The sequence below is a fragment of the Bos javanicus genome, chromosome 10 (assembly GCF_032452875.1).
Source record: "Bos javanicus breed banteng chromosome 10, ARS-OSU_banteng_1.0, whole genome shotgun sequence".
NCBI lineage: Eukaryota > Metazoa > Chordata > Mammalia > Artiodactyla > Bovidae > Bos > Bos javanicus.
The window spans coordinates 66778425-66792139 of NC_083877.1; the positions used below are offsets into that span (position 1 = coordinate 66778425).

The following is a 13715-nucleotide window of genomic DNA, read 5'->3' on the forward strand; positions in this document are numbered from 1 at the left end:
CCACGCCCAACACTAATCTGTGCTTGATCAGGTGTTTCTCAAGAGCTCTTGATTATTTTTTTTTCTTGATTATTTTTAAAATGTAGTGAATGCCAGTACTTTTCCTCTGGGAAGGGGGACCAATGTGTTTTCTATTGTCCAATATTTCAGACCATTTCAAAGAACTGAGTTCTAATCAAAAGAAAGGGAACACCTGAGTCTTATATAGGTGCAATGAGAGATTCCTGGTGATTCGTGTTCTTAGAAAGACTGAGATCTGCAGAATTCTGGTTCAGAGGAGGTGACTTGTAGCATCTTTGGAGCTGAAATGCCACCCGCTTCATGGTCAGCATGGGTCCCCCCCATTCACTTTCTCAGTCTCCCCTACCCCCAAGGGGCTCCTTGCTGTGTGGATTAGAGTAGATGACCCCCTGCTGGAGGTACAGGTGGGCTGGTTACCTGAGAATGTTGCACTTCACCCCCTTACCCATGACATGATCCATGTGGGCTCTGCACTCCTGTGACATGGCTGCTTTTTAAAATTTAACTACTTTCAAATAAATTATGAAATCAAGTCACACTCAGCATAAAAATTAAAGCTAAATGAAAAATGATCAAAGGTGAAAATAGCCCCCACCTCTGCCCTTGGCCCTACCATATTCCTCCCCAGAGGTAACCGCTATAAACATTTCAGAATATCCCTTCAGAAACACTGTAATTATATATAAGCACATGAGCATCCTTTTTACACACAAACAGGTCTTGTTTATATATTTCTCTACAGCTTTTTTTTTTACATTATATGCTTTCAATATCCCTATCAATACAAAAGTACCATCTCATTCTTTTTTAAAGGCTGCATACTGTTCCCCCATATGCATAAACCATAATTTGACAGGGCCCCAATTAGTGGATATAGAGGTAGTTTCCATGTTTTGTTATTACCCACAGTGTTATACTGAAAAACCTATGTGCCAAGACATGGTATGAATGGGATTCTGTGACAGATCAGGTATGTGGGATGAGGGAGAGAAAGACATCATGGTACCCAGGTTTTAAGCTTGATCTTGAGAGCAAGCCATTTTTACTCCTAACTGATGTCTTTGTCCAACCACTGCCACCTGTCCTTCTAAACATTCCCATCAAAAGCAGAACACCAGGCTCTTTCGGATGGGAATAGAGTGAATCGCACTAGCGTGGCCGTGAGCTGTCCAGTGGGTGTGTGTGTTGTGCCCTGTCTCTGAACTTGGGTGTGTAGGTGGACCTGTGTATATATAAATGTGTGGGTATCACTTTGAGAAAATCACCCTCCCATGAATGAGTAGCAGGCTCCTTACTCATGTGCATGCCCACACACCTCACATCCTACAAGGTGCGCCAGCCTCACTCCTCCAAATGAGATGTGCGGCTCATTCATAAAATGATGGTGCCTGCTCTGAGGAGGGCTGATGGTCTTTAGGGTCTTTGAACTCCCTCTCAAAGGACGCTCTTTCAAAGACAGGGCTCGGGACGCTGCTGCGTTCTTCTTCTTCCAGAGTGTCTGTCTCGGGCCGGGTTGCAGAAGGCTTAATATAGAATGGTATGCGTGGAATTAACCAAAGGGGCTTCTGGAGGCAAAGGCTCCTGTGGTGACCAAGCCTTTGACTTCAGTGGAACGAGGAGCCTCCTGGCCTTTTTTGTGAAGCTGACGTAAAGCCACGGTCACACATACCTCTCAAAATATTTGTCCTGAAAGGAAATCGGAGGCAGATCTCAGGGGTTAGAATGGATGTGCATTTTTCTAATTCATCCTTTTTTTTTTTTTTTAATTCCCAGTGTGCACACAACTCTTGGTCTCCAGACCCGATGAGGAAAATATAAGTTCCTATTTACAGCTCATAGACAAATGTCTAATCCATGAGGTAAGTAGTGACAGGTTTCATGAAACTGCTTTTTATCATTCCTTTGAAGTAGTAGTTCTCAGAGATTCTGTGAGGTGATCATTTGGGTCTCTGACATCTCATCTTTGAGGAGTAGACAGTCATTAATAATAGCTCGAGCAGAACTCAGCTGTGGTGACTTCAAACCTAAACGCAGCTTGTGTGTTCCTCTGGTGTCCAGAGATCCACCTAGACTGAGCTCTGACATGGAGGCAAGTGCCTGAGAGAAGCTTCTGACTCTGGAGGCCTCCCTGAGGGACAGAGCCTGGGGTGGACCAAGCAGGGAGAAAGGGGAGAGTGTTCAGAACAAATAATGTGTGTCTGTGTGTGTGTTGGGTATGGTTTGAGGGCTTTCTGCTGTGTTTTGATTTCTGATTCTCATAGGAATTTTTTTTTTTTAATTGTATTGGGTTGCAGTTGATTTACAATGTTGTTTTAGTTTCTGCTATCCAGCAAAGTGAATCAGTTCTACATATACATTTATCCTCTCTTTTTCAGATTCTTTTCCCATATAGGCCATTACAGAGTATTGAGTAGAGTTCCCTGTGCTGTACAATAGGTCCTTATTAGTTATCTATTTTCCTTATAGTAGTGTGTGTATGTCAGTCCCACTGACATATATATTCCTCACCTTTTCCCCTTGGTAACCATAAGTTTGTTTATTACATCTGTGACTCTCTTTCTCTTTTGTAAAAATAAGTTACTGTGTACTATTTTTTAAGATTCTACATATAAACAATATCATATGATGATTATCTTTCTCTGTCGGACTTACTTCACTCAGTATGACAATCTCTGTCCTTTTCACGAAGGTCAGGCTGGTGCTATGCCTCCCAGGCCCTCGGGACAATGACGGAGCGACTCTGATGGAGCGAGGAAGGTCCTGGCCAGGGCTGTCCCGAGGGACATGGCAGGGACAAGCAGTTGTGCCTCAGACCCAGGATCCCAGTGGCTTCTTGGGTGCCCCTCCCCTGAGAGAATTACACAGACAGGGTTATGGTTTTAGAAAACTTAGGACTGGATAAACCTAGGCCACTGAGATCTTTTTGTGGGACTTTGATGTGAAAATAAGATGGTAAAGGCCTCCAAGTCCCCTGGGCTTTGCCATGCTGGTAGCTGGAACCCCAGGAGTCCAGTGGGCCCCGGGGAAGGGAGATGCACTTCCCACATTCCAGCTGCCCACAGGTCATCTGCTGCTGGCGGCTTGTTTGGTTTTCTGCACCCTCTGCCCTTCTGTGCTGTGACTCCACCTGCCCCTCACACGCAGGTGTGCGGTCTCCCACTGGGTTTCCATCCCAGCCTCTCCTCCCCATCCCTGAAACTCACATTTTTGCGATTTCCTCTCACGTCACTGTGAACTCCCACTCACCCTTTTAGTGTCCAGTCCTGACACAGCTCTCATCTGGGCCAGCAAAAAGCAATAGAAAGATGGAAGGCCAGAACAGGAGATGGATTTTAGAGTTCATTCATTCTGTAGGTATTTATAAAGCACCTAGGTCTTGCCCCTGGCTGGTGGGCTTCCAGTAGGAGGAGAGTGGGTGAGACAAAAGGAAAACAGGTCATCACAAGTGTGACCATAAGGCCACCGGTGTGGGGCTGAAGCCCAGGAGGTGCGGTGGGCACCTATCTAGAGGCCAGAGGGACTGCCTCCAAACTAGACCTGAAAGAGAGAGCCTTAGTGGGAGAGACTTGTTCCACGAGGAGGCAGAACAGAGAGGGGTCCAGGTGGACGGAGCAGCACCTGGAGGGGAGGAGGGCACTTGGGGTGGGCTTAGGGGGCTACCAATCGCCAGGCGTTTAAGCTTCTGAAAAAGCAGACCGGAACCCTGCTTCCACTCCCACACCCATGCTCAGCATTGAGCCTGCGAGAAACTGAAGGACAAGTTACCTTCCACCTCATCTCCAGTCTGCTGAGCACAGGAGACGAAATAACGAGTCCTCCAGCTGCCTCTGCTGGGCGGTGCGCGGGCATCCTCGTTGGTCCGCAGCGCCCATGTTGTGGTCTGGCGCTGCTCACTTTCCTGCCATTGTGCATGCTCCCTCTGCGCCCTGGCTCTCCTTTCCGTGGCACTGTGTGTGCTCCTCTCTCCTGACTGCCACGGAGGGGCCTCGCTGACGGGAATCACGGGGCAGAAAGGACTCATGCCCACTCTGCTCGCCTGCATTCGTGTCAGGATGGAGGCGCCTGCACACTGCTTTGGGAGGGGAAAATGTCCGAGGCCTTTTATTAGTTGAGTTTGAGGAAGAGGAAAGGCGTTTGAATAATTTTCCACAGCCTGGGGGTATTCTGTGTGTACAGAGCGCACCGCCCCCCCCCCACCCCCGGGAGGCCCTGTCCAGGCCCAGCCTCCATTCTCACTGAAGACTCCCTTGGGCTCCGGGAGACAGGGCTCCTTTCACAGCCTGATCGAGCTGTTCTTCAGCTGCTGGAAGGGAGGGTGCTGACCAAGCCAAGACACCTTCCTTCTTCCCCAAGGACAAAGGAGCCACTCCTTAGAACAGTAAAAGGAAGGCCAGAAAGTTCTGAATCTTATTTCTGAAGTCCATCACTTCATCTCCTGCATTACAAGCCCAGGCTTCTTGGCTCCTCACCGTCTTGGACCGATGGTTCCCTGAAGATGAGCCCTTGTCCCCTTCATGAGCCCTGTTATCCAGCAACAGGAGCTGTAGGACTCATCTGCCTCCACACAGACGTCTGTGTCAGGGCCTGACAGAGGCAGAGGACTCAGAAGTGGCTGACTGGCTGTGTGTGGGCATTCGGGAGAGTGGAATCTTCCTTCCCTTCCAGCCCCAAAGAAGCTCTGCCAGCCCCACCTAGAGCTGCCTGCAGGAGGTATTGGCCTCCCAGTCGATAGCAGAGCTGCCACAGTAGAGTGCTATTTGCAGGCACGCACAGGAACCAGCTTTCAGAAATCACTCCTTGCCAGCCATAGTCTAGTCTAGCTCCACTTCGAGCCTCCTAGCAGTGTCTTCCAGGACTGAGAACAGCCATACACTCAGCACTGGTAAGGGGCCCACTCCTATCTGCAGTCCCAATTACTGTAAGTCTGATGTCCTGGTGCTGAGTGGATGACCTGACCTCTCTGAGGGGGCATAAACATTTCCATCTTCTTGGGTGTTCTTTGTCACCGTGGGAAATGTCACATATGAACCAGTGTCCCTGGCAGCACTTTGAATGCACATCTATAAAGTGACCCCTTTACTCCTTTGTCACTTGGAAGCTCAGGCTGGCTCCAGACCCGCTCAATATTGTGGTTTGGAGACCTTAAAGTCTTTTGTTGGTGTTAAAGGTGATGGTTGAATACCAAATGGGATAGACCTTCATGTGCCACCACCAAAGGGCTAGTCCATGCAACCGAGAAACCTGGGGAGGGCGTCTGTGGGCAGTGGCACGTGCAGCACAAGGAAGAGCTAGGTATGTTGTGAATATTCTAAGTGCCCTCTGTGTGTAAATTAATTTGAATCCTTATAGCATCCCTTTGATTAGGTATCACTGTCCTGAGTTAAAGGAGCTGAGTCTCAGGTGGAGGAACCTGCATAAAGATGTGCAGAGATTTGAGCCCTGCCCATTTGCATCCAGAGCCTTCCACTGACCACTGAGCTGGACTCTGCTCCCCAGGTCATCTTGACCTGCGTGCCAGCATCTTGTATCATTGCTCAACACTTGGCTGACTAAGCTAGTCAAAAGCAGAATCTACCCATCCCTTTATCAGTCTAGCAGAAATGCTTGCCTTTTGCAGTTTTTGGAGATACTCGTGGACATTCACCTAGTATCATCAGCAAATGAGAGGGACCATAGAGGAGAGCCACAGCCTCACCTTTTAGCCCTGAGACCATTCACCATGCACCTTAAGGGATATCAGCACCTTCTTCTCTAATGGGGCACTGAATGTCTGGTGGGGAAGCCCTCCTTGATGACTGTCCTCAATGGCATCTGGCCACGGTCACCTGGGAGGAAGGGGTTTGCAAGTTGTCGGTATCTTTTCCATAATATGATTCACGTCTTTTTGCTTTTGTTCACATAGCTCTCTTGTGTTTGGGTCCTTAAAGATTAAATGTCAGTAGAAGAACATTAAGCTGTCATTCTTTTCTCTCTGTTTAAGGAATCTGCTTCCTTTATGGGAAACAGGCATGTAGTTTATTATTACTCTGAGTAATCATTTACTGCTACTTAAAAAGTATTTATTTCATGCTTTATTGACAAAACTACTTGGATATGGTATCTCCATCACTGTTATTGCTCATTAGTCAGATCTGGTGGACTTATGACAGCACATGGACCACAGTTCTACACACTTAACAGGGAGTTCCTATATCATGTGTGTGATCCTCACCAATCTAGAATATTACATGGCCATGACCTACCTGCAGCAGAATTCCCCGGCAATTGCTGCATACACAAACCCCCTAGACTCCTCTCGAGATCTATGAAACCAGGCTCTGGTGTGTGGGAGTTGATCGAAAATCTAGATTTTAACAGTCTCCTTGTGGGGATCCTAATATATCCTGAATTTGAGAGTCCCTGCCTTGAGGACTTACAGCCCCGTGAAGTCCTTTCCCTGGGCTGCGCTGAGTACACAGCTGTACACAGAAGGACACATGATATTGATGGGAGAGTGTTATGTACGGGGCAGTAGACGAAACCTCCCCAAACCAGAAAAGGCTTGAGAAGACATCAGATCTATCCATTTTCCTAAGCCTTAAACAAAATTTAGGTAATCGGTGCACTAGGGTTGTGTAGTACATGGGGCTCATAACTGGAGATTTCTCAGCAGAGTCCTAACACGTACAGTGTATACTCTGTGTTCTGAAGCCCTGAAGACCACTCCAGGGTGAGCACAGACCATCAAAAAGATTGATTTTTGGAGTGGTTTAGCATTTCCATTGATTATGAAAATGCAGGGGGGCTGCAAAAGCCAGAGTAGTCAACAATCAATTTTGCAATTCATTATTGGTTAATAAATAGAGTCCAGAGTGGAGTCAGGGGAAAGAGGAAGGAGGGTAGGGATCTGCCAGAAATGCAACCGAAATCAAGGATTGCCAAAAGCTTAATGCATGTACCTTACCAGGCACCTCCAATGTCAAATAACTTGAATTTTCAGTACAGGAGGCTCTCAAATGAAATTGACTGCTGTTTGGATCAGGTTGGAAACAAGGTGAAGAAAAGGCAACCATAGGACTCCAATATTTCCCCTATTAATTGCATGTTTCTCCCTCTAATGCCAGGTTGCGTCACCCATTAAAAAGTCCTGTTTGTTTTTGCAGGCATTTACAGAGACACAGAAAAAAAGATTGTTGTCATGGAAACAGCAGGTGCAGAAGCTCTTTCGGTCTTTCCCTCGGAAAACCCTTCTAGACATATCAGGATATCGACAGCAAAGAAAGTATGTTGGGATTTCAGCCTTTGTAATGCATGGTGGTTCCAGGACCTTACTGTCTGCATGGGTTCCAGGGTCAAGACTACACAGGGCATCATTCCTTATTTCTTAGAGTGTCCTCTGACAAGTTCAGACCACATTCTTTAAACAGGTGGGGTGGGGAAAAGGCTGTAGAGGGAAAGACTTCCCAGAGGAAGAGCTGAATGTGATCTTTGGCAATTCAATTTACATGGTCAAAATGATGTTATTAGTACAGATGGGCATGGAGTGGTGAGCGGGTACGATTTAATGAGTGCCAGCAAAACACTCGGTGGTTTATCCACAACAGGGGGCTCTGAAAGGACAAAAACAGGTTGTTCTCTCTGCACCTTAAGTGGTAGTGTAATTTTTTCTCCCTTCTTGCTGCAGACAAGCTAATTATAGTTGGTGGCAGGGTGAAGAGCCCAGTGCTCGTCTATTTTGGTCTGAGCTGCAATCTAAGAGTAGAGCAGAACCATTCTTGATTTTTCATAGCACTTCAGCATCTTGGATGCAGTTAAAAAAAGCCTCGTTGTACTTTACAACCCATTACTTTAATCTGGTTTTAAATTGAAGAATCCAGTTGCATATTAAAGGTGAATTATAGTGCCAATCTAGGGGAGGAATCATGAGGAGGGGTGGAGTGAACCATTGAACAATAACAGGGTGTCTTGGGGAGACAAGAGAATGATGGTGCCGACATGCTGGAAAATCAACATCCTTTTTTACTCTTTTCAACATGAGCATATAAATAATCATTTTTTCATTCGCACCTAGAAAGTTCTGAATTCATTTCTCAGTGCATATGTAGAAGTGTTGAGTGTGTTGTTGACTGTGTTGTTCAAATGTTTGGCATTTATTTGCATAAGTGTGCCTTGAAACATCACTGTTTCATAGTACCTCAGGGAGATAAGGCCAGTTGGAATTTGAGAAAAGTCTTCATTAAAAATTAATGTAAAAATTGAAGTGTTATCATATTCCAGCATATATAACACAGTTATTTATTAAACAAACATTTAGCATTTGCTTTGTGCCAAGTTAGGTATCCAAGCACTTAAGAATATTATTACATTTAATCCTTGCAACAACCATATGAGGTAGAAGGGGCTATTATTAACCCCAGTTTACAGGGGAGTTGGGAGGCATCCAGGATTTGGACCAGACAGGCCAATGCCAGCTCCAGAGTCGGTACTCTTAAGCGCTACGGATGCTGGGTCACTTTCCTGGTCTCCAGATGATGTGCAGAAAAGCCAGATAAAACAACACTCTGTAGCCAGCTCCTTGGTCCCAAGCCTCCCTGGAGGGTTGGGCTGGACCACCAGTGCACCTTGAGGATTCCTGGGGCCCAAACGAAAGGCCAGGCCTGCTCCTTAGCCTTCTCCCCTGGGGCTACGCCTGCCCTAGACTCTCCCTCTTCTTGTAAGGGCAGCAATACCCACTAAGAAAGAGGAAGATCCACACCCCTCTTGCAAACCAGGGCCTTGGGAGACAAGTTCCAAGAGAAAGAAAGAATTCAGAAGTTGAAGATAAAGATAGAGCTTTCAGGCTCTTTGCTCCTCCTCCCCAAAATGCCATCTGCTCGTCTGTCTGCCCTGTTTTGTCCTTGGTCCTAATCTGAGTGTCTGGTAACCTTGATTTCTCTAGAGTGTTATTAACCGATGCTTGAATTGGGTTAACTCAAGATTTGCCCGATTAGGCCTCCTTATATTGATTAGAGTGAATTCAATCATCGATTATGGATGTTCAATTGGAAGTTGCTAAATCTCGAATTGTGGTGCTAGAGAAGATTCTTGAGAGTCCCTTGAACAGCAAAGAGCTCAAACCAGTCAATCCTAAAGGAAATCAACCCTGAATATTCACTGGAAGAACTGTTGCTGAAGCTGAAGCTCCAATACTTTGGTCAGCTGGTGTGAAGAGCCGACTCATTGAAAAAGACCCTAATGCTGGGAAAGATTGAGAGCAGGAGGAGAAGGAGTCAACAGAGGATGAGATGGTTAGATGGCATAACTCAATGGACATGAGTTTGAGCAGGCTCTGGGATTTAGTGAAGGACAGGGAAGCCTCCCACGCTGCAGTTCATGGTTGCAAAGAGTCAGACATGACTGAGCAACTCAACAACAACAAAAGTTCTAGGAAATAATTTGTTTTCATAAATATTACCTCTGGGATCTTGTTAAGCTACTAATTTTCTTCAAAGACCTGTTTTTTCCCATAACACAGAGGTAACTGCAGCCCAGCCCTTCCTTGAACTATCACAAGTCCCAAATTAATTGGTTCTTATCAATGTTATTTTATCAGTCTTTTCATGCACTTCAAGGTAATGAAATCAGTTGGTTAGATTTAAGAAAGCAGAGAAAGATGCAGATGAGCAGAGTAAGAGAATAAGAAATGAAAACTTTTGTCACTGTGTTCTCTCCAAAGAAAGAATGATTATTTCATTAAGCCTAGTGATCTTAAGTGACTTAAGCTTTCACTCTGGTTACCAGCAGTGGCAACCCTCAAAAAGTCTGACTTTATAGTAATCAGCTTAGGACCCCACAGTGAGACCCACTGTCATTAGAAAGACACCCTAACCAAATCCTCACCTCCACCCAGTCTATCCCCAAAATATTAGCTCTACCAGCTCCATGAGTCCTAACTTTAGGAGTCCACGTTTTCTCCTGTGACTAAGTGTCCCATTACAGAAGCCTCTGCCTACATTATATTGCTTAAGAATATAGTCTTGCCTTCCTGGAAGCACAAATTATTTTAGCATCACTTGCTGACTGCTCTGTTTTGCATATGAAATAACTTTTAAAAAATCCAACCAAGAAGGAAAATGAGCAAAAAAGCTATCTGCACTAAATAAGGAAAAGTCTTAGCAGAATACTAAATCATCTACCAGGTGGCCAAAATTCTGACTCCAAAAACCAAAGGACTGGTTTTCGTAGTTAAAAAAACAAACAAACAAACAAACAAAAACAAGAAAACAGCCACTTGATCTTTGTCCCCACCTGCCACCTGTCCATTCTCCAAAGGAGGTCTCTCCCATTGCATGAAATTATTTCTCCTCCTCCTGGCCCGAATTTCCTCTTTCAAACCAACATTTTAAACCTTAGTAAAAGAAGGAAGGAAGCTGAGAAATCTGAGAAAGAACGAGATAAAGAGACTTAGAACCCATGAGTATCCTCCTCATCTCATGGGGATGAGCCTGGACTGGAATCTGGTCAGAAAAGCCTAGCAGTGGTAAAACACAGACCAAAAGTCAGTGCTTATCAGCTCACTATGGAATTCTCTTCCCCCTCACCCCTCACCAGGAAATTTAGGAATTCTGAGGAAGAAACCCTTTCTGCGATGAGCCATGCTGATGATTTAGTTGCTCCACCCCACCACACACATAACACTCTCTTTCTCAGGAAATAACAGATTTGCAGTGCCCCCCTCCCGCCTCATAGGGTTAAACTACGTCAGCCCTCTCTTCCTGGAGTCTCCTCACAGGCTTGGTAGGAACCTCCCCTGTGTGGCTGCGAAAGCAAGTCTGTTCCATCTTGTGGCCGTTGGAGGTAAAGCATTTCGACTGAGACATCAGTGAATGACTAAAGCTGACTCTCCTTGGAAAGAATGTGCTGGTTCCTGAAGCCCTGCTGGCGGCTGTGCACCCTCCCAGAACTTGAGGCCTGCCGGAGAGGACGAGTTCTTCGGCGCTGAGGTCACCGGACCAATGGGAGCGCAGTGTCTGAGCGTGAGGCCACGGGCCCCCAGCGTCCTCTCTGCGTGGACCCCAGAGAAGCATGGAACCTCCGGGTCTTTCTACAGGGAGGGCCCGAGGAGCAGGGAGCAGTCAGTGTCCTAGGTCCAGGGAGCTGGCAACCATCATCCTCTTCATTCTCATATCCCTCCTGTGAATCTGGGAGTCAGAGCCCCAGACTTGGGGTCTGCTCTGCCATTTGGAAATCATGAGGGCAGAGACTGAGCCATTCTCTTGTTCACCCTGCCTTTACTGCCAGGAGCTGTGCCATCCAGCCCTGGGACCTGCGGGATTGATGAGGACAGATGCCATCTCTTGTCCCAGGGAGCTTACGTCCTAGTGGGGCCCAGAGGCCACTTCTCCCGAGTCTGCTGCTCAGACCGACAGCAGACAAACCAACCGTGGTGTGCTGGAAGAGGCCTGGGTCCTGGTGCAGCCACTTTCTTGCCCTGTGGCTTCTGGATGGGCACATGAGTTCTCAGAGCCTGTGACACAGTGGAAAGAAGGCTGAAGCCCACACTGGTTAACTTTCTGGGCTCATATTCCAGCACTGCCCCCTAATGGCTGTGTGACCTTTGAGACATTATTAAGCTCTGTATTTTACTTCTCCAACTGTAAAAGGAGTGCCTACTTCATAGGGTTGTCGTGAGGATTGAAGAATCAATGTGAAAGTCCCAGGGCACTTGATATTAGCTCTCAGTTCTTAGCTATGATTTTAATCATAAAGCCTTGATCCTCCCCGTAGGCCTCATAATGGTCAAAGTGTGAGCAGACCCCAAGGAGGCATCCCGGGGGCTGGGAAGGGCCAGGGGTGACTGATGACCTCTGTTTTTCTCTATTGACTCTCACAGCCGTGGCTTTGGGCAATCCAACTCCCTCCCAACAACCAGCTCAGTGGGTGGCGGCATGGGCAGGCGGAATCCACGCCAGTACCAGATCCCCTCCCGGAATGTCCCTTCCGCCCGCCTTGGCCTCTTGGGCACCAGCGGATTCGTCAGCTCTACCCAGCGCAATACCGCAGCCAACCCCACCATCATGAAGCAAGGAAGACAGGTCTGCCCTGTCCCCGGGAGGAGGGTGGGCCAGCCAAGCTCCAGGGCCTGAGGCTCAGGACATCCTCCCAAATTACCCGAAGGCGAAGGGAGAAGCCCAAAGGGACTAGGTTGAAGACAGTTGCCCCTGTGCTTCAGAGGTTTGTTTGCAGTTTCTCTGGGAGATAAAGCAAGGCCATGGCGGCACCTGGCATCATGGGGATTTGTTCCAAGACCACTGTAAACTTGGGGGCTCTGCACACAGGGGCCTTTAGGAAGAAATGCGAGACCTATTTCTTCTTTGCCTTCATCCTCAACCTGCCCTAGCAGATCCCAGTGCCTTCCAGATTTGGCTTGCAGAGGAGCCTGAGCATCTAAGGAGCTTTCTTAGCATTTATATCTGAGGCAGATAACTCCTTTAACATGGTCCCAGCTGTGGTAGAAAACCCTACAGGGAAGGAAGGAGACTGAGAGAGGCTGTCAGTCAGTCAAGGCCACACTGCCCAGAGGTTCTCGCTGTGTGATTTAGAGCCAGCGTCAGTCCCCTGGCTCGTCGTCTCAGGAGTCCCTCCCCCGCACTCGCACCCTCTGCCTCCCACATGTAGCCCCTGCGTTGTGGGGCTCTGCGGGTGGGGGCTGGGATTAGAGGGACGCCAAGTGAGTCTGAGGTTCTGGGTTTGTCATAAGAAACTAAAGGATGACAGCTTGGTTTTAAAAAACAGGAAACCATTCCTGGCAAGACAGGCAGGATTCACTCCCCCGGGGAAGCAGCCCAGGGTAGGAGAAAACCCCAGTCTTGACCATTGTGGGAAGCCACCAGATGGATCCAGGAGGAAACCACCGCTAGGACACCCGCGTAATAACAAACACACAAGCTGAGTTGTGCCAGCTCATTGCCAGCTGAGAGGTTCTTTTTTCCTCCTTCTCCCTTTGTAGTAAATTGTAAGAACCTCGAGGAGAAAATCAAATGAGAGCCCTGAAATAGTTTGTGCTCTTCGTTGCAGACATTTATAGAACTCCCCCCATTTCCTAGAAAAGTGATAGGAAAAGCAGAGACAACAGAAGGGATAAAGAGAGTTTTAGAGCCAGCGAGGGAGACTGGTGTCCAGATTAAGCTGAGGCTTAGAGAAGAGCCTGGGGCTGAGGGGTAGTGTTGAATAAAATGAATGGAATCTAAAGCCCCTCTCTCTAAATAAGCAGACAGATCGCGCTGGCCTAGGAGCCCTTTCCCAGAAGTTAGCAGAGAGTTCTCCCAGGGTATCTGCCTCCTGGATTCTGGCTGATGGCCCTGCTCTCATCCCTACCCCCAGGTGTCTGGACTAATGGGTTCTGCTTCTGTGTTTTTCCCTAGAACCTCTGGTTCGCCAACCCCGGGGGCAGCAATAGCATGCCAAGCCGCACCCACAGCTCTGTCCAAAGGACCCGCTCACTGCCTGTGCACACTTCGCCACAGAATATGCTGATGTTCCAGCAGCCAGGTAGGGCCCAGACCTCCATCCCTCGTTGTCCTGTCGGGGAGGCCAGGTCACCAAAATAGATGCCCCAGTGAACTCAAGCGGAAAGTGCTTAGCCTCAACTGCCACCTTGCATTCTTTTGAGCTTATAGAAGCCTTTCCTTTTTTAAACCATGCCTTGCCAGCATGAATAGCAGCCTATTGGCTGG

General features: G+C 47.6%; 1 protein-coding gene across 8 annotated transcripts in view; it reads left to right on the forward strand.

The window, feature by feature from the left end:
- SAMD4A (sterile alpha motif domain containing 4A) overlaps positions 1–13715 on the forward strand; it is a 226913-nt gene that overhangs the window by 195460 nt on the left and 17738 nt on the right. For all 8 annotated transcript variants that reach the window (XM_061428942.1, XM_061428948.1, XM_061428941.1 and 5 more), the window contains 4 exons: positions 1795–1880; positions 7164–7282; positions 11873–12074; positions 13404–13530. In XM_061428942.1, the coding sequence (XP_061284926.1) occupies positions 1795–1880; positions 7164–7282; positions 11873–12074; positions 13404–13530 (534 nt within the window). The remainder of the gene's footprint in view (positions 1–1794; positions 1881–7163; positions 7283–11872; positions 12075–13403; positions 13531–13715) is intronic.